The sequence below is a fragment of the Rhinopithecus roxellana genome, chromosome 2 (genome assembly GCF_007565055.1).
Source record: "Rhinopithecus roxellana isolate Shanxi Qingling chromosome 2, ASM756505v1, whole genome shotgun sequence".
NCBI classification, from domain to species: domain Eukaryota; kingdom Metazoa; phylum Chordata; class Mammalia; order Primates; family Cercopithecidae; genus Rhinopithecus; species Rhinopithecus roxellana.
In genome coordinates this window covers 34,970,311-34,992,022 of record NC_044550.1, presented here as the reverse complement: position 1 = coordinate 34,992,022, position 21,712 = coordinate 34,970,311, and the positions used below count along the sequence as shown (strand labels likewise).

The 21,712-nt window shown below is 40.8% G+C and overlaps 1 protein-coding gene across 1 annotated transcript in view; it reads left to right on the top strand.

The window, feature by feature from the left end:
• FRAS1 (Fraser extracellular matrix complex subunit 1) overlaps positions 1 to 21,712 on the top strand; it is a 470,770-nt gene that overhangs the window by 204,731 nt on the left and 244,327 nt on the right. Inside the window, 2 exon segments of the mRNA XM_010384575.2 lie at positions 1,639 to 1,773; positions 17,564 to 17,707. Of these exon segments, the coding sequence (XP_010382877.2) occupies positions 1,639 to 1,773; positions 17,564 to 17,707 (279 nt within the window).

Genomic DNA, 21,712 nt, shown 5'->3' with positions numbered 1-21,712 from the left:
ATAGGTATTTTGGTGCTTATTGGAAGACAGGTGATGTAGAGGTTGTTAGGTAGTCATAGTTGAATTTTTTTTATTTTTGAAGATTTTCAAGGATAGTAATGTCATCAGGATAGCTGGGCTCATTTCTTAAAGTACTCAATTAATCCAGGATAGAAACCTAGAATTGACATAGACCTTCAAGATCATTTACTACAGCTTTCTAATTTTGCAAATGGGGAACTTGTGGGTCAGAGAAATTAACCAACTTGCTCAATATCAGATAGTTAGTAATAGAGCTTATCTCCTGTGGGCTACCAGAGGATCCAAAATGGATTTATGTGCATTTCTGGATGCTAATTCTGAGAAGGAGACCTTACTTGGGAGACTTGACTTGGTTGATGTCAGATCTTAGTTACTATTCCCTTATTTCTGACTTGTGATGTTAATTATCCATTTAAGAGTGTGTAATTAGCCAGGTGTGGTGGCACATGCCTGTAGTCCCAGCTACTTGGGAGGCTGAGGCAGGAGAATCTCTTGAACCCAGGAGGTGGAGGTTGCAGTGAGCCAAGATTGCACCATTGCACTCCAGCCTGGGCAACAGAGTGAGACTCCGTCTCAAAAGAAAAGAAAAAAAAAAGTGTGTAGGTTCATACCTGACTGTAAATATTTAACCTCACTCTGCTTCCATATTCTTTATTATTATTATTATTATTTGAGATGGAGTCTCACTCTGTCACCCAGGCTGGAGTGCAGTGGCATGATCTCAGCTTACGGCAACCTCCACCTCCCAGGTTCAAGTGATTCTCCCTGCCTCAGCCTCCTGAGTAGCTGGGATTACAGGCATCTGCTACCACGCCCAGCTAATTTTTGTATTTTTAGTATAGACAGGATTTTGCCATGTTGGCCAGGCTGGTCTCAAACTCCTGGACTCAAGTGATCCACCCACCTGTGTCTCCCAAAGTGCTGGGATTACAGGTGTGAGCCACTGCACCTGGTATCTTCCACTTTCTTATCTATAAAGTGAGGGTAATTCCAGTACCTTCCTCAGAGAGTAGTTATAAGGACCAGGTGTTTAATACATGTTAAGTGCCTAGACTGATATCTAGGATACAGCCAAGGATTAACAAGGGTTAGCTGCTTTTATTATTTTTGTAATTATTCACTCCTCCATACTTTCTTTCCTAATTCATATAATCTTCAACCTTTTTGAAAGTTACTTATATCTCTTTCATATAGTATTGGTGGAAAGGGGGCAAGAGATCTTGTTAAAAGGTTGAGTGACAAAGATATCGGGGGCTACTGGATAAGAGGAAAAGAACACAGGCTCCTGAGCCAAACTGCCTGGTTTCAAATGCCAGCATGTGACCATGGGCAAGTTGTTTAATCTCCCTGAGTCTGTTCCTACTCTGTAAAGTTGGGATTAATAATATCTACCTCCTAGGGTTGTTGTGAGAATTAAATGAATTCATATATGTAAAGCACTCAAACAGTGGCTGACATGTGTGCTATACAGATGATGGCTGTTAAAATTATTTGTCTGCATTTTCTGTTTGGGACCTGAAGTCTCAAGATTGGGCTGTGTAAGCACTGGCATGGAGGTGGTGTCTTTCAGCTAATCAAATGATCCCTTTCTCTTTCTTCAACATTATCTGGAATCAGCCTGCCAGCCCCAGTGCTCCACGTGTACCAGTGGGCTGGAGTGCTCATCCTGCCAGCCTCCCCTGCTGATGCGACACGGGCAGTGTGTGTCTACCTGTGGGGACGGCTTCTACCAAGATCACCATTCCTGTGCAGGTAATCTCTGGCTGGGCCACAGCAGGGCCAGCTACCAAGACAGCTCCCCAACCCGGACCCCACCAAGTGATCTGGGGCCACCAGGAGCTATAAGCACTTTTTCCAATAAGAGAAGAAACTCTGAACAAGAAGAACTTCTTCTGGGATGAGGAGAACAGTGTATTAGAGAAATGACACATGTTGAGATGTTGTTTTAATAATCTTATTAGGTTATTAGATTCTTATCAATATGATTTAGTGGACTTATATGCCTACTTTTATTTTATATTTTTAACTGAGATCTAGTTGAAATTCTTAATATCATAATAGTCTCTTGAGGTAAGAGTAGTCATAATATAACTTAATTGGTTTGTTTATACTTGGCCATTTTTTCAATAGAGATTGTAATTATAAGTTTAAAGAGCAAATGTATAAATAATTTTTTAAATGCAGAAATGGAAGATGGGGGTTGTATTAGTCTGTTTTCACATTGCCATGTAGAACTACCTGAGACTGGATAATTTGTGAAGAAAAGAGGGTTCATTGACTCACAGTTCTGCATGACTGGAGAGGCCTCCGGAAACTTATAATCATGGCAGAAGGCAAAGGGGAAGCAAGACACGTCTTACACGGTGTCAGGAGAGAGAGAATGAAGGGGGAAGTGCCACTTTTAAACCATCAGATCTCATGAGAACTCACTCACTATCACGAGAACAGCATGGGGGAAACTGCCCCCATGATCCCATCACCTCCCACCAGGTCCCTCCCTCAACACGTGGGGATTACAATTTGACATAAGATTTGAGTCAGGACACAGAGCCAAACCATATCAGGGTTAATGGTGAAAACAAAGACAAGGGGCAGAGATATGAGTTTGTCTTCAGGAGAACAGATAATTAGATGTGCCCAGAAACTAAGGCAGGGTGTGTGGTGGCAGGGAAATCTGAAAAGGCAGATGGACCAGGGGAAGGTCTTGGATGTCATGCAAGGGAGCTGTGATAGCTACTGTCTGCAGCTAAACATAAGGGTGGATCAGTGATGAGAATCAGAAGGTGGGCCAATTTGAGGGGCAGCTGATATACTCCTCTCTTTCATACCCTTGGTTAGATTTTCAGGAAAATCATTTGCAGGTAAATGATTGAGGTTAAAAAGGCTAAGTTCATGGTATTAATCAGATGTGCAGGCTAAATGAGCACTTGGGCCATGTGCAGGTCCTATGTGGAGGAGGCTGATGGTCCTCTCCATTCCAGTTCATGGTCAGAAGCAGAACTCATGGGGTTGTGGAAACCATGTTGAAAGGAAACACTAATACTGTTTATGCCACAGTGATATGAGTGTAGCAGGGCCTCTTTTGTGATCAGTCATGATATAGAGTATGGAAGGCAGAATAGCTTCTGAGTTTGACTTGAAGGCTCTTTGATGTCTATAAGAATATCTCCTACATGTCTATATCCTCAGCATCAAGGGCTACACAGAGTTCTCAGCATTGTTAAACAAGTGTATGATGAATGAATGAATGAGAATACTACCACTTGGTGGTCCTTCAAAAACCAATGTTTCAATAGAAGTCTCAGCCATAAAAGAGAAAAGAACCCTTAGTGTTTATAGCTTATCATGTTCTGTTTACCTGTAACTTTAACACAGGTTAAAAGTGGGCACATGCAGATACCTTTATAAGTGTCTATTGGTTGGGCAATTTAGGTAAACTGCTGAAATTTTAATTTGATGAAATTACTGAATGTCTTTACTCCTTTCTTTTATCCCATCAAAGAGATCTCCTGCTAGCACTCATGACAGATTTGCCTGTAAAAGGGAATTAATTTCCCCTAGATTTTACTCCTTCCTCTGTGCCACCTCCATCCCCTGAAATATGCACATACCACATACATATGACTTTTTTGGCGGGGAGGGCACTTTCCTTTCTTCCACGCTCATTGTTTTTTTTTTTTTTTTTTGAGACGGAGTCTCGCTCTGCCGCCCAGGCTGGAGTGCAGTGGCCGGGTCTCAGCTCACTGCAAGCTCCGCCTCCTGGGTTTACGCCATTCTCCTGCCTCAGCCTCCCGAGTAGCTGGGACTACAGGCGCCCGCCAGATTGCCCGGCTAGTTTTTTGTATTTTTTAGTAGAGATGGGGTTTCACCATGTTAGCCAGGATGGTCTCGATCTCCAAACCTCGTGATCCACCTGTCTCGGCCTCCCAAAGTGCTGGGATTACAGGCTTGAGCCACCGCGCCCGGCCCACGCTCATTGTTTTAATTGGTGATGCTAATGCTAGTTTAGGGCATTTTGAAATGGGTAGTATTTCATTTGATTACTGGTTTACGTAGCTCACTGGTTCACATTCCATCCACATATCCACACACAAATGCCTCTAGTAGAAAGTTGCTGGGAAAATTTGTTCATTCTCCCTCCAGGGAATTAAACCAATTTGCTTTAGTTCAGGCTGGTTGCATTTTTATGCATAAAATAAGGAGAAAAAAAAAAAAAAAAAAAAAAAAACAGAGCAAAAGGAGAGAGAGAGGATCTTAAAAATTAAAGCTAAAGTTGTGATCAATTTTCATGTACTGTCTTGGCACTAAGATCATCTTTCCAGATAAGCTTTTTCAGCTTTGGAATTTTTTGCAATATTCATGCTTGTACCACTTTTGGTGACTTTTCACCACTGACCTTGGAAGTCAGTCACTCAGCTGCTGCTCTTCCAATACATGCTAAACTTTTCAAAAAGAAGCCTGCCATTGTATGGTAACAACAGGTTTTTCTGGATTGATTCCTTTTGGCAGGGTCATTTATGTGATGATTGGGCAGTTGCCACTTTATTGGCTCATCAAAACCCAAAGAAACTGGGTGCTGTGCTGAGGAAACTAATTACCAGAAATCACCTGATTAATACTCATGTTCACTATGTTGAATAAGGGCAGAGTGGAAAAAAAGTAGCAGATAAACATGGCTCTTCAACAAAAGAGTACAAGCAGGTAAACCAGAGGGAGTAAAGGAAAACACTTAGTCGTGCCTGAGAATCTTACCCATAAGGACCCTTATCATTTTCTCTTTTCCCTTGAGTTTAGGGGTATATGCACAAACACACACATGCATATAAACACATGTGCATATATTAATACTATTGTTACATATTTTGCATGATTAAAGTGAATAATGTTGTAATTATAGGCCACACGATGCACTCCATACCAGTCCCTGCTTCATTTCCCCTGCCTTCACAACTCCAGAGTTTGATGCTTTGACCACTGTACATTAAGGCTTAGCACTAGCCAGTTTTTATATGAAGCTAAACTGGAGACAGATGTAGGTTGCCTTTTTTCACAGCAGGTAGGGCCATACAGTGATCACCCTGTTAGTACCCAAAGCTCACATTTTAGTTCTGGCACTCAGACTTCTGCTTTAACCTCTATGTGTCCTTTGCCAACAGCTGGATCTGATTAACACCCCCTCTTGCCCATCCTACCCCACTCTTCTTGACTCTGTAGTCCTAGCACTGGGCTTGTAGTTTGGTTCCTGCTGCTTGCCCTGCTCTGACCCATTTCCAGGAATTAATAGCCCACCGCTTAATTACTTGGAGACTGATGGCCAGGCTTTATCCATGTATGGATGCTCCTTGCTCCCCCTCCCCACCTTCTCCACCACAATACTTGACCTTCCACTCTTCCTGCCTGGCTCTTTGGTATCACTTGCCTTGGATTTACTCTATTCCATCTACCAGGACAGTGGTTCCTTGACTGATCTTAAAAACTCAGATATTAAATCTAAACTGGATCCAGGTGGAACTCTCCAGGTCCTAAGAACATTCTTTCTTGCTTGTCTTGCCCCTCTTTTCAATCAGCCTCTGTTCCACTCTGGTGGGACCACTGAACTGTGCACACAAATCTTAGATATGAGAGTCCATAAGAATTTTACCAACAACACACACCATGTAAGATTACGTGAAAATGAGTAACTCATAAGGTTGTAAGCTTTGAAAAGAGAAAGAGTAGGATTTAGACCATTTTTATATGTGTATCAATGTTTTGTTTGTCTATTTAAAACTTATTTTATTCACAAAGGCCTGAGGATAGAGCCATGTGTACCTCAGGGTAAATGCTGCCTTCATTCTGCAGGTACAGATGTCATGGAGAGCCTGGCCCAATGTTTAAAAGCTTGGACCTGGAAGCTAAACCACCTGGTTTCTTTCTTTCTTTCTTTCTTTCTTTTTTTTTTTTTTTGAGAGGGAGTCTCGCTCTTTCATCCAGGCTAGAGTGCAGTGGCACAAACTCAGCTCACTGCAACCTCCGCCTCCCAGGTTCAAGTGATTCTCCTGCCTCCTGAGTAGCTGGGATTACAGGTGCTCACCACTATGCCTGGCTAATTTTTGTATTTTAGTAGAAATGGGGTTTCACCATATTGGCCAGGCTGGTCTTGAACTTCTGACCTCAAGTGATCTGCCTGCCTTGGCCTCCCAAAGTGCTGGGATTACAGGGGTGAACCACCACGCCCGGCCTCTTTTTTGTTTGTTTGAATTGGCTTATGATTTCTATTATTTATTACCTTTTTTTTTTTTTTTTTTTTCCCAAGGCAGAGTTTTGCTCTTGTCATGATCTTGGCTCAATGCAACCTCTGCCTCCTGGATTCAAGCGATTCTCCTGCCTCAGCCTTCCAAGTAACTGGGATTACAAACAAGTGCCACCATGCCCGGCTAATTTTGCATTTTTAGTAGAGATAGGGTTTCACCCTGTTGGCCAGGCTGGTCTCAAACTCCTTACCTCAGGTGATCCGCCTGCCTTGGCCTCCCAAAGTGCTGGGATTATAGGCTTGAACTGCCACGCCCGGCCTAAACCACCTGGTTTCTAATCTTGCCTCTGTCACTTACCTATTCTTTAACTCCACGCTTCAATTACCTTATGGGTAAAACAGGAACGTAATATCTGCCACATTGTACTGCCATGAAGATTGAATGAGTAAATTCACATACTCCATTTAGGGCAGCAGTCCTCAACCCTTTTGGCACGAGGGACTGGTTTCATGGAAGACAACTTTTCCACGGACCGGGGAGCTGGGAGTGGCTTCGGGATGAAACTGTTCCAGCTCAGATCATCAGTCATTAGTTAGATTCTCATAAGCAGCTGCAACTTAGATCCCTCACATAGGCAATTAACAATAGGGTTCACATTTGCTCCTATGAGGCAGAGCTTGGTGACAATGCTTGCTCACCGGCTGCTTGCCTCCTGTTGTGTGGCCCAGTTCCTCACCGGCCACAGACTGAAACTGATCTGTGCCGGGGGGTTGGGAACCCCTGGTTTAGAAGATGGTTCCTGGTGTCTAGAAAGCCTTTCACATAAGTTTAGAGACTTGGGTTCTGCTTTCCATTGTCCTTCTTCCTTGTTCCTTTTATCTCATTTCCCCTTTCATTGTTTTTTGACCATTGTTCTAGGTCCTGAGTACATGAAGCATATAAAGTAAATAAGATTCACTCTTTACCTATAGTGAGCTCACAGTCAAGGCAGGTTAGTTGTTGCTTGTGGAGATGTAAAATAAAACAAAACAAACAAAAACAAAAAACCAAAAGCCTTTGAAGTTTATTCTGTATCAGAGTGCTGTATCTTCTCAGATTTTGAGATGTAAAGAAGCAAGCAACTGAACATTTTACAGGATTATAAGGGATAGGATTATTTTGAATGGCAATTCTACCACTTGCTGCAAGAGGGCTCTGGCAAGCCATTTAACCTCTCTGAGCTTCAATTTTTTCAACTGCAAAATGGGGATGATATTATCTACTTTAAACCATTATTATGAAGGTTAGAAAAGCTGTTCGAAATGTATAAATACATTATGCCTGGCCTTAGTAGGTGGGCAATAAAAGGCAGCTATTGATATTATTGAAACCATTCCTTTATTTTTCAACCTATAGAGATAAAAAACAAATATCTTACATTAAGCAAGAAGAGTTTTCTGCCATCAATGTCTCATCTAAAATAAAATCTGCTTTTATATGTTATGGAGAAGTAAATATATAGAGAACAGTATACTGTATTCTTTACAATAAATTAAAATCCCTTTTTCTTTAAAAAGGAAAGAAAATTTTCTTTAAGTGCTCAGATTAAATAATGAGAATCTATGATTATTTGTTTCTTAGCCAATATTGTGACATATTTAGAGGAAAAGTTTATAATAAAAAAACCTGTAACATTTGCATCTAAGATGTTGACCTAGTTGACATTTAAAAGCTATGGCCTGAGCAGAGGACCTTCTCAAGTTAATTATTTTTTGGAACTATGGTTGACTGGAGCAGCCAGTCATTTGCAGAAATGAAGCACTGACCCTGCACAGCCAGGTCCAAAGCAGTGGAGGTTGAATGGGTCTTGGTGTTGTGTTCCAACACATGACTTATCCCAGCCTAGCTGTGTACTGGGTGGACCTCTTGACAATGGTACCTATGAAATTACTGTTCTGAAATCCAGGAGCCATCCTCGCAAGACAGGGGCCCTCCTTGCTCTGTTGGGATGGTCATTGCCAAGGTGGTGTCACCTCCATAGCCCTTGCAACATACCCCAGGATTGGAGGATCAGTCTCAGTTTCATTGCCGAGTCACATACTCAGTTTAGGGGCCCTGCATGTTTCTACTACTGCCTTCACTCATTTTGTTCTACTCTTTACATCCTATGCATTGTTCAGAACTTCTTTGGCTTTCTACAGCAATTATGGTCTCTTACTAAATTGCTGACTTTCTTGTAAAGGTGACTTATTTCTTCAAGTGGTACCTCCTGTCTCTCCCATTCTGTTCATGTATAAATATTGGTGGAGCGCCTTCTATGTACCAGGCCCTGTCCCAGACACCAGAGATACAGAGTGAAGCAGACAGACAACTTCCCTCTAGTTAAGGAACTTAACTTCCTCAATGGGAGAAGAGTGTCTCTAAACAAATAAACAAGATAATTTTAAATACTTAGATAGTTATCATTACATGAAATTATTATTATCAGTGCTATAAAGATACTTTACAAGGGACTATGATAGGAAATGATCAGTCATTGGGCAGGGACATGTCGTATACTTCTGAATTTCACATGGTGCTAAGTATATCTATGGCCCTTTGGAATAATTTTTGATAGAAAAAATGTGATAGACCATTGCATGGAGAGGAATGAACAGAAATGTACAGGCATGACTAAACTTTGGCTTACATATGACCTATATGACCTATCTTCCAGTTGGCTTCTACTATTTGCTCCTTGTCCTCAATTTTTGGCTAGCTGTGGCCTCAGGAAAATTACAGACTCTATTTTTCTCACTCCTCTTTTTCTTCTCTTTTCTTCATGTTTAACATAGTTGTGTGCTTTATCAGAGTTGGGAGGGTAACTCATAAAATAAACTGTCTTCAAAACTTGGGTCGTGTCCATGGAGTATTTCAGGCCATTCAGAAGGGAAGATGATAGGATTGCCTTCCTAGAATGTAAGTTGTTTTTGAGTAAGCAAGACCCAGTGAGGCCGGTGACAACAGTGTTCCAAGGCCCCTCTCTCTTTGGATATCATATTCGTGTACAGAATAAATGGAGAGAAGAGGGAAAAACAGCTGGTGGTGCTGTGTCTGGGACCTGAGCTTTGGCAGGAGGCTGGCTGTGTTTGGCATTCGTCTTTGCCACTTCTAGACCTTTGCTGTATATGCCAGAAGACAAATGACAGAACAAAAGTATCACATACCAGCAGAGAAAGCCTGCCACTGATGTCACAGAGTTTATCTTTCAGACAGATCCCATTCTTCCTGACAAATCTGAATCCATATTTCAGCTATGGATTACAAACTAGTGACAAGTCTTCTGACTTTCTGCCCAGTTTGGAAGGTTCTCAGTTATTTTAGCGAGACTGTATGGCATACATTCTTTCTCTTCTCCATTCCCCACCCAAGCACTGTCCTTGTTCTGCCCTCCCCTGCTTCTATGCTGCCCACAGAGCTAACAGCACCTCCCTGTTAGTGCTGCTGAGATCTGAGCAGCTGTGTTAGTACAGCCAGGAAGTCTGAGAACTCCCCCCATCAAAAGGTTGTTTTGGTTGGCGGTCCCGCCTTTGGCTCTTCAATTTCAGAAGATATCACTGGAGTAGACAATAGGCATTTAATTAACAGGGGCCACTGGGTGTGGGATTTGGGAGAGAACACAGGGAGTCCTAGCAGCTGTGGGTTTTCAGTGGTCACAGAGGATGAGTAGAAGCTGGTGGTCGTGAAAACCCTTGGATTATACCTGTGTTGTCGATTCAGGAATCTAGGTAGAGGGGCAGGAGATAGAAGAGATAACTTTACCAGATACTCCTGATGAGCTGAATGTCTGGCTTTGTCCTCTGACTTATGAACCAACGTAAAGTCCATGTGGACCTGCCAAAGCCTTCATTGGCAGGGACGTAATTTCCTTTGGTTCAAGTTCTGTGTCTACCAAAGACCCTGCTAAAAATTCAAATATGTTACCCAAGACAGGTAAATCACAGCTGTATCACAATCATGATTAATAGGTTAACAAGCTATTTACCTAGCATGTACTTTAGGGAAAAGGACTACAGCTTTCCTCCCTCCACCATTAGGAAAATTACTAAAATTCCCCCAAAGTACCAAATGAATTTATGTTTATTCCAAAAAATAATAAAAGTCAATAAAATACAAAGTATAATAAAAAGTCAGCTAAAATTCCTAACTCAAACTCCCCCAAATCACTACTGTTAGTATTTTGGTGTATATCTTCCTAATTTATAAAGATGTCTTTTTTTTTTTCAAAACTAAAATTGTACTCTATTTACAGTTTTATTGCTTTCTTTCTTTATGTTATTACTTATCCTTCTACAACATCTTTTTACAGCTGTTGTATCATTTTCCATCTCTGGCTATGCAATCATTCAGTTAGCCAGTCCTCTGTGGTTTGATATTTGTTCCTAATTTTTTAAATTATATGCAACCATGATGCAAACATTTTTAGTAGAAATTGTGGTAAATATTTTTGAATCAATTTTTAGACATGTGACTGCCGAGTCCAAAGGTTTATGTACGGTTTTTAAGCTTTCTGACACGGAGTAACATATTACACTCTTTTAAGAAAGTTGCACTAATTTGTACTCCTACTAGAAATGTATAAGGTTGCCTACTTGCCAGCACTCCAGTCAACACTAGGTATTACAAGCCTTCTTAAATTGTCAATTTGATTGATGTAAAATGAAATCTTGTTCAATTTTTTTCTTTTACGTGTTTTTGGGATTCTTATGAAGCCTGTGGAGTTAATCATGCTCGTCATTTTCACCATCGTTCTGGGCCAAGCTGTCCTCTTGCTTATTTGTCTGCCTATCTATCCGCCTGTCTATTCCTTTTGTTATCATGCCCTATTCCCATTCCCCTTCTTCCCAGCTCCCCTTTTAAATAACTACACTAATGTGATTTAGTGTGTACTTTCTGTATGCATATGCTTTTATTGTTTTGTATGCCTGGGTAGATATTTCCTTTGTTTTTTGTGTGTTTGTTTTGTTTTGTTTTGTTTGAGATGGAGTCTCACTCTGTCACCCAGGCTGGAGTACAGTGGCGTGATCTTGGCTCACTATAACCTCCACCTCCCAGGTTCTAATGATTCTCCTGTCTCAGCCTTCTGAGTAGCTGGGACTACAGGCGTGTGCCACCACACCTGGCTAATTTGATTCTTGTGTATTTTTAGTAGAGACAGGATTTCACCATGTTGGCCAGGCTGGTCTTGAACTCCTAACCTCGAGTGATCCGCCTGCATCCGCCTCCCAAACTGCTGGGGTTACAGACGCGAGCCACCACACTCGACCAGATATTTCCTTCTTTCTTGACTTTTTTTTTTTTTTTTTTTCTCACTAAGCACTGTTTCTAGGATGTACACATGTTGTTAGGTGGTGCAAAAGTAATTGCAGTTTAAAAATGTAATGTGCATGTCTCATCCAGTGCATCTAGTTGCTGCTCTCCTGTTTGGTTTGCGTATCTCCAGCTTTTGATGATGCTGAAGATTTTTTTTTACGTGTTCGTACTTTTTTCTATTATGAAGTTCCTCGAGTACTTATGAGTTTTCAGAATATGTGGAGACCAGACATTCCCATTTCAGGTGTAAAGCCTTCAACTGGCAAAGGAAGGCAGTAGCGGGCAGAGGCCCGGTCTGGGAAGGGACAGAATATTGGAGTAAAAGGATCAAAAATTGTGATGGCTCAGATCTCTTTGGAACTTCTTTTAAATTAGCCTGGAGTTTTAGCATCTCAGGCAACCAGCCTTGGCCTCTTGTGGGGCTGTGACTGGGGAGGGGGAAGTGGTCTTTCAGGCATCAGGGCCTCACTAAGGTATTTCCAGTCACTTTCAAAGAGCTTTTGCGGTTGTTTTGTAGAGGTTGCAAGGAAAGAGATTCTAAGTGTAAAGCCCCTGGGAGAGGCTGGAGCTCCTTCATATAGCTGCTGGCCGAATCCCTGCAAGCTGTAATTCTTCCCTTTCCTTCCCTTCTCTTCCCTTCCCTTCCTTTCTAAGTGAGCCAACCTTTCCTGTAGTCTTTTCCATCCTTCCCCCTTCTGTCTTGTGTTGACTTTTAATTTTCTTTCTTTAAAATTACTTTGCTTTTGACAGCAGTTGAGACAAAATGCAGATCCCCCCATGCCATTCATATGATCACACACAACATTCTCTGCTTTTCCAAACTTGTCATCTCTCCATGTTCTCATGAATTAGGTACAACAAATATTATTATTTCCGCTTTACAGATTAGGAAACCAAGGAACAGTGAAGTTGAGTTCAAGACAGAAAAGATTTGTCATCCAACAAGAGCTTCTTATTTAAAATTTACCCTCCTGATAATACTTCAAAACTTGGCGAGTACTACCTAGTCATTGTGAGACGAGAATGAAAGCTGGCAGTTGCCACAAACTGGATAAGAAACAGAATGAAGGAATTTGATTTGCGTATATCACACCTGCTTGTGCCTGAAGTTTGGGCTTTTTCTGTGCAGTTGTGAGTAAAAACATCTTGGCAGTTTGAAAATCTGAACTGCAGCCTCACTGATGAATCTCAGAGGAACTACAGATCAGTTGTGCTAATTCTCTGGAAACTTACACCAAATGGTCACAGAAAAGAGCACACGGGTGTCTGTATCCACTGCTCTGGGTCTGGGAAGGCTTTGTGGAAAATAAGGTGATTATAGGGAGTGCTTTTAATGTTTCCCTGGAAAAGGGCTGCATTTTATTCTTAGAGAGGTGTAGCTTAAAAAATTTTTTAAAGCAATCTTCTATTTCAAAAGTATCAGATACAAAAAGAGGTGTGTTATTTTTAGAGTAGGGTTTCAGTAAAGAATTGCGAAAAGAAAAGTGATTTGTTCCTTTTCATTTTTTGAAATGAATTGCTGAAGAAGCCCACGCATGTCTGGTTATGCTCCAGAAAAGTCAGGGACCTTACCAAATAAATTATCTGCTGCATGTGAGACAAGAAGACAGCTTTCTCTTATTCACCCTCTTTTAAAATTTATTGCCACAATGTTCACAATATGTAATTCAAACCCTGTGTGATCTGAAATGTATCATAAGAGAAATTATGGTGAAAAGTCAGGGAGTGACCTCTTATTTTTTATAATAATCCAAATATAATAAAAGCCACATGTAAGAGATAATCTGTGGTAGCATATGTTCAGTGTTAGAAATTAGAAATCAATTGCAAACACAGTGGGATTTTTGCTAAATCAGTGGATGATAGCTGTTCTTGCCACACAGGGGAAAATGGGTAACTATATGAGAAGACGGGTATGTTAATTTGTTCCTCTCTCTCTCTCTCTCCATATATACACTAATACTCTTTATATATATATTTTAAGGTATACAACATGATATTATAAGGTATGTGTATATATATTTAAGGTATATAACATATTATAAGGTGCATATATATACACCTTATATAAAACATAAAATATAAGGTGTATATATATATACTTAGCCTTATAAAATATAAGGTGTATTAAACATAAATATATATTATTAAATATATATAAGGTACATATTTAAGGTATACAATGTGATATAAGGTGTATATATACACACCTTTTTATAATGATGTATATATAAATATATATACACACACCTTGTATACCTTAAGGTATAATATCACGTTGTATACCTTAAATATATACCTTATATATAAATATATGTATAAATTATATATACACCTTATAATATCGTGTTGTATACCTTAAATATACACAATACAATTTATTTTAAAGAAACCACAGTGGAAGTATATCATTATAAGAAATGACAGCTCAGCATATTCCTGTGTTGAGATAAAAATTCCTTCTGCTGTAGTGTCTGGCCATGGAACATGTCCTTTACGTAATATGTAAAAAAAACAGTAGGACCACTGTCATGTTCGGTACTCTATATAGATGCAGCATCAGTATTTATCATCATAAGCAGATTTGGACTTCAGCATGTATTAAGTACATATTACAGCTTCAAGTTTCTCTTAAGTTATGTCTTAAGACTATGACCTTGTGGTGAGTTGCTTCAATGTAGAAGGTAACTAAAAGGATGAATCACCCATAACCAACTTAAAAAATCTGCTGTACATTCATTTAGCCAACACTTAATGAGTACTGACTAGGTGCCAGGCATCAGTCTGGATACTGAGGGTTTATGATGACTAAAACGTGGTCCCCATTTGGGAGGGTATTGAATTCCATTGAAGATTGAATTCCATTAAGATTGATTCGTAACTGAGTAAGTTAGTACAGTAGGATAAATATAATAAGAGAGGCATATACAACACATTGCAGGAACATAGAGAAAGGGTATTAGACAAGTTTAGCAAAGCTTCACAGAAGTAGTGACAACTGAGGAAATATAAACAGGAAATTAAATATAAACAGGATTTTAGGAGCTAAGGAAGGAGCTGGAAACACTGTGGGCTGGGCAAATACTGTGTGGAGCATCCAGAACTCACAGGTGGGCACATGGCACACGTAGGGTGCCCTGCTTCATAGAATTGGTATACGTGGGGAGATAGTGGAAGATGGAGCTGGAAAGTTAAGGAGAGCTCAGTTTGTGGGGGGCCTGAATGCCATCCCTAAGTCTGTTGATTGAGGCCATCCTGCTCATTCTTTGGTCTCTGTCCTGATTGGTAACACCAAGGGTATAGTAAAAATATCTAACAAGCAGTATGGCACAGATGCACATCAGAGAGAAGGAGGGGGACCCCCAGACCTTCTCCTGTGTCAGACCTTTTGTTTGTGGAGCATGATGTCGGGTGGAGATTCCGGGGATGAAGCTCAGGGTGACAGCCATTTATCAACCAGTTTGAAAGTATTTTACTATTTTAACAACCAGTATAACTGCATGTCTGTGCTGCTATTCAACCAGTCGCTGAAGAGAGCTAGGGAGCTGTGCTTTAATTTTTTATCTCCTTTGCACCTCTCGACAAAGATGATTTCATCCCCTGCAGATGTCTTGAGTTACTTTATTTTCTCCCCACTGCCAGAATGAACTCCCTAAAAAGCAGAAGTGATCATTCCACTGTCCTAATGAAAACTTTCCATGGCACAAAGTCCAAGGTCCGTACCCTAGCCCATCTGAACTTGGAAGTCTGACCCCTGTTATCATTTTAGCCTCACTTTCCATCCGTCATATCCTTGGCACTTATGCCCAGTGCAGTTTGTGCAATGTCACCAGTGCACCTAGGCAACAGAGTGTTCTAAGTGTTCCTGCAGCAGACCTCAGATAACTTGGCTTACCTGTGGCCAGCTGGGAACGTGACTTACCTGCATCCTTATGTGCTTCTATTGAATGTTGATGTATCAACTTGGCATAACTTTTTAGAAATGAGAGCAGATTTTTTGTTTGTTTGTTTTGGTAATGACTTTAGATCAACTCTAGAGTGAGTGAGGCAAAGGCATGAACAGTCATTGACTCTTCAGGTGATGACTACAGTCTGTAATGAAAGGGTGGTAGAATATCTGAATGCCAGGCAGATTTCATGTGTGTTAAGGGTAGAATTTGTTACTGAGATCTTTGCATCCACATCTTTAACTATAATTTAGTACCAAGTAAATTATAACTAAAACTTAACCTAAGCTTAAGGATAAGTTTATCCTTAAACTTATCCTGCATATGGACAGTATTCTCATGTAACATTTATAAAATATAGATAAGGAGTTAAATATAAATGAAGTTACTCAAGAGACATTTGTAAAGCACAAGCAGTGTGCTTGGTACAGAGTTAACAAAACAGAAATAGGCCCTGCCCTCATGGAGCTTACGGTCTCACAAGGGAACCAGATGATAAATAAGGAAATTTTCCTTTGTCTCTGCTTCCCACCCCACTAGTCCAAGTCCTCTCTCACCTGGGTCATGCAGTAGACTCCGTGCTGGTCTCCTGCTTGCTAGCAAGTCCTTATACCCTCTCTACATGGCAGCCAGAGAGTGGTTTCAAACATCTCAATCAGATCTTCTGTCTGTCTTGTCTGAGCTCATTTATGACTTCACATGGTAATTAGGATAAAAGTCCTAATTTCTTTCCTTGGTCTCCAAGGTCAAGTTTGACCAGGTCTCTGCCTATGGCTGCAGCCATGGATCATGCCATGGCCCCCCACTGTGCCTCACCAACTCCAGCCACAGGGGTAGCCCTCAGTTTCCCCAAACACATGTGCTCCTTCCCTCCTCAAGAGTTGCTTGTGATGGTCCGACTCCCTATGGCTGACTGCCTCTCATCCTTTTGATCTACAGTTGGTCCCCACCACCCCCACCACTGTTACTCTTTATTGCAGAGCCCTTTCTAGCAGTTAATGCAATTTGTAATCATCCCTACTGTTTTGGGGGAGAAAAAGTATCTGAAATTAGGACTTGCTTCTGCAATTTAGAACTGAGAAGAGAGAATTGGATCTTGAGGTTTGCAAGGCAAATATCCTTCCTTCTGCATCCAAAGGGATGCCTTCTTGAATTACTAAGGTAGGGTTACAAAGCTGCTTGCAAGCAGCAAGGCATTCATTCTACCTACCAATTTTGGTAAAAATCAATGCCTCTGCAAACTAGTTGATGCTCCATTGTGAAGGAAACATTTTAAGAATTAGGATGTTAGGGGTTAGCCATACAGTTAGCCAAATTGGAAAAAAATTCAGTTATTCAGAATAGGTCCTTCTGCAGAAGTGCTAAGGTGAAGAGTGAGCTTGAAGAGTAATCAAAAAAAATCAAATGCTGAAGGGGAGAACATTTTAAAATCTTAAAGGAGCAAGTTATAGTAAGAAATTGAAGGTATAAGAGAAAAGCAAGCTTTGTGAGTTCTTAAGACACATGTTTAGGACAGATAATACTGGGGGGAAAGAGCTAGAAAGGCGAAGTACAATAGATGTCAAGTAGGACTGGGTTCTCAGAAGGTTGGATCTGGGACTAGAGTCCAAGGTGTCCCTCCTCAGCTGATTCTGATGGTGCTGCAGCTGGGAGGTGGTGATCCTGTGGATACTCTGTGGTGTGATTACAAAAATCGAGGGGGTGGAGGACCATCTGATTTCATTAACCAGTCCATCTTTCTCTAGAAAGTTATGATTTACTTCCTTGTAAATCCCATTTCTCAAAAGCCTCTGATTTCCTCTTCTGAATGTCTTAGCAATACTTTACTGAAGTTGTACTTCTGGCCAACAGAAACAGTTCCTTGGAGAAGAGGGTGTTGTGTTTGTCTTGAGGTGTGAATATGTCAATAGCAGTTTAGGAACTAAGGGACAAACTGACATCCTCCTTGTGAATTCTAAAACATTTAAAAGAAAAACGATGACCAGTCCTTTCTGCTGTAGGCTACTCACTGATTTTGCTGTTTGTCTGCAGTCTGCCATGAGTCCTGTGCAGGCTGCTGGGGCCCAGCGGAGAAGCACTGCTTGGCCTGCAGAGATCCCCTCCACGTGCTGAGAGATGGCCGCTGTGATAGCAGCTGTGGAAAAGGCTTCTACAACAAGCAGGGCACCTGTAGCGGTGAGTGCTGGGTTGCGATGCCAACGTATCCTTTCCTTTTTCTCTTCCAGCATCCCTTGTTGTATTCAAATCATAACACACCAATGTTTCTTTTACTCAACATATATGTGAATAGCTGCTGAGATTAATCTTTGATTTAGATGTGTATAAAACACTTTTCACCAGTGGGATTCCTCTTAATTACCCCACCAGTCTGCTAGGGTTGGGGTGCTCATTGTAGCCTTGTCCTGCAGGTGAAGATAGTGAGGCTCAGGTGGCCTGCTCAAGACCCACAGCTGGAGGGAAAGGAACTGGGCTCCCACCCAGTCTTTCCTTTCCCCAAATCCCAAAGTCTCTATCAACACCAGACTGCCTTCCAAATGTACATGGGGACAAAGAGACTCTTAGGCCAGCGGAGGGCAGACCCACCTTTGGTGTTGGTGCCACTGACTTAAAGCTGAGCAGTTATTATCCATTCTACCTTAACACGCATGGCTATAGCAATGAGAGTTAACCCAGCTTAGTGCTTCCTTGAACCAGGCACAGTTCCAAGTGCTTTATAAACATTAACCTACTGAGAGGCAGGAAAGTCAGGAGGGAAAGCATGACTTTTGGCACGTTAGTCAATCTCTCTGCATGTCAATTCCCACTTGTGAAACGGGGCTATTAGTAGCACCTGTGGAAGATACAATAACGGGCTCCCAATGATGCCCTTGTCCTAATCCGTAGAACTGTGTGTGTTCCCCTGAATGGTAAAGAGGACTCTGTAGGTGTGATTAAGTTAAGGATCTTGACGTGAGGATATTATCCTGGATGATCTGGGTGAGCCCCCGTATAATCAATTACAAGAGTCCTTATATGAGGGAGGCAACAGAGACGAGCCAGAAAAGTAGGGTCGAGGATGGGACCAGAGGTTGGAGTGATAGAGTGAAGTAAGGAAAATGCCATGAACATGCAGGTGACTTTTAGAATCTGAGAAAAGGCAAGGAAACCGATTCCATCCCTAGAGTGTCCAGGCAAGGAACAGATTCCACCCCTAAAGCTTCCAGAAGGAACCTTGATTCTAGGACTTCTAAACTCTAGAACTATAAGATGACAAATTTGTGTTGTTTTAAGCCAAAGAGTTTATGGTAACATGGTAATTTGCTACAGTAGCCATAGAAAATGAATACACCCCCAACTCAGAAAGCTGTTGAGAGGATCGAGTTAAGATATGCAAGCACTTAGCATAGTGCCTGGCACATAGTAAGCATTCTATCAGTGTTTGGTATTTAATCCTCACAATTTCATGAGGTAGATATAACTGTTCTCATTTTCCAGATAGGAAACTGAAAGGGTAAGAAACTTGCTTAAGGTCACACAGCTAATAAGGGGCAGAGTTAGGATTCAAGCTTAGATATTCTGGCTCTGGGTCTTAACTGCCTAGGAACCACTCTATTCCTCATTATAATGTGGTATTTCCTTATGCACTTCTGCCTGTGTTTTTTTAAATTTTCCTTTTCGTTATCCTTTCCCCCTTTCCACCTCTGCACCTTCTTCTGTGTCTTCTGCCAGTCTTTAGATGAACTGGCTACCCCTGTGGGCATTGCCAGGTCTGCAGGCATCCTGACAGTAAATGAAAGGTTTAAATTGAGTTTACCTTGATGATCATACCTATAGAGAAGCCAAGAGGACTTTTTTTTTTCATAACTAAGTCCGCCAAATCAATAAAAATGTGTAGCTCATAAAACTTTCTTGAGTTATTGTCCTCGTTTTGTTCACTGAGCAGGGCAACAGCAAAAATGAGATGATTTTAGGGACTTGACAAATCCACTTGTCTTAGAGAAGAGAGATAGCCCTTGGCAGCTGCTTGCTTAAAGCTGTGCAGGGATCCATCAGTATTGCCAGTGTGAAAAATCTCACCTGGTATCGATGAGTCACAGGTGGCTTTTATGTGGATTCAGGAGAGAACAAGGAAAGAAAGGCCAGGTTACCATTAGCCTGAGCATGTTAATCTTTTTCTGCCAGCATCACTTTCCTGCTCAATTAAGCCAGATGTATTCTCTAAAGGTCGACAGATGTCAAATTTGCACTAGTCCAAGGGCCTAAAGGCATTTACCCTTTAAGTCCCCTGGGATGCTGGTTACTGTCACTGATGGAGGAACGGTGACACTGACCTGCCACTGAGACTGTACATTATCTGGATTGAGAAGGCAACTTTTGCTGGAGAAGTGGTGTATTTAAAAAGAGGAATAGTTAATGTGAGCCTTGAGGCTGTGAGAGGTGGGAATCTGCTTTATCTGTACACATTTTGAAAAGCATCTGAAAGAAACTTCCAGGCAGGAGGATGGATCATAGCTGACATTAGTCAACCAATGAATCAATGGATCTACAAGTAATTACTAAACACATGTCATGTGCTTAGACTGATGAAAGAGTTTGTGATGCCGCTGGTGTTGACCAACAGGCCTTTTAATACACAAAACTGGAGTTTACTCTTTTTATAAAATTGTTACCATTGTCAAAGTTTGTATCAAAATGACTTCAGAAATGTTCACAGAAATATTTCTAAAACAACAGTGAACCAACTCACTGATTGGTATCGGAATGTTAATTAAGATGTCGGATGCTGATAATGCTGACTTATTTCCATTTTGGATTCGTGCTATTCAAGATAAAGACCAGCTGGTGTGGGTTCAATAATTTATAACCTACCAGCCTGTATCTGTAGAAATCTCAAAGTCAAGTGCTTAGAAAAAACCAGCATAGCCTGTTATGAAGGGTGGTATGCCCTGGCTGAAAGATCTTACAGTAACCAGTTTCACCTGTGGTATGTGTATTGTGTTCTACAAATATTAGATATAAAGGGTGGTACAATTCAAAGGAGGAAACCTCCTCATTCTTTTATCTTTTAAGTGTTTATGCCATTATGAAGGACTTTTCTGACTGTAGCTAACATAATAAATCAAAGCATAATAAATCAGAGGTTTCTGTTAGTCATTCTCTTTCTTTCGTTTCTCTTTCTTCCCTCCTTTTTTCTTTCTCCCTTTTCTTTCTTTTAATCTTCATTTCTCTTTTGCACCCATGCAACCATTTTTAAAAATATTTTTATTTTTATGAGCTTATCTAACTGGGTATTTTTATTTTGAGTGCATGTGTATTTAATTTTCTTAAGTGAGATGTTACAAACTGCATGCTATTTCCTTCTTTTCTCACTCAGGAGCACATTTTTAAGATGCACTATGTTGTTCTCGCCCCCAGCCCTTCACTTCTCACTGCTGTGTAGCGCTCCCTGGTGTGCCCCCCTCATACTACCCATCCATGCTCCCAGTGATGGACTCCCTCCTTTCTCTCCATCTGCATCACTAGAGAGCACCAGGGAACAGCCTCAAATGTGTTCCTTTGTAAAGCTCTAGAGGGAGTTTCCTGAGATTTATATCGAGAAGCAGAATGACTGGTTTTTTTGACTCTGCATATTCTTCATTTGACCAAGTAGTGCCGGGTTACTTGCCAGAATGGCTGTGCAATCTACATTCCCAAGCATGAGGGTTCACTCATCTCCACATCCTTGCCGCCACTTGGCATTATCAAGATTCTGATTTTTTCTGATCAAGAGTATAAAGAGTCAACCCATTAAATTTGCTTATTTCTGATGATTAATGAGTTTGAGCATATCTTCAACTCCTGTTGGTCTTGAAGTTTTCTATTCTATAAATTACTTTTTAAATGTGCTTTTCTCATTGTTCTATTGCCCTTGCCTCCTTTTATGGAGTTCATTTTATGGAGTTTCCTTGTATGTTATAGATAGTAGCCTTTTTTCAGTTTTAAATATGCAAATTTTCTCACTCTGTTGTCTTTTAACTTTGAATATAATGCCTTTGTTAAACAATAATCTTTAATTCATTATTTTTTGCTTGAAGGTTTTTCTTTTGAAATTTTAATAAGACCTTCTCTGCTAAGGTTCAAAAGTAAATTATTCTGTATTTTCTTCTATTAATTTGATGTTTTATCTTAACTTAGGTTGTCTATATATATATATATGGGTTT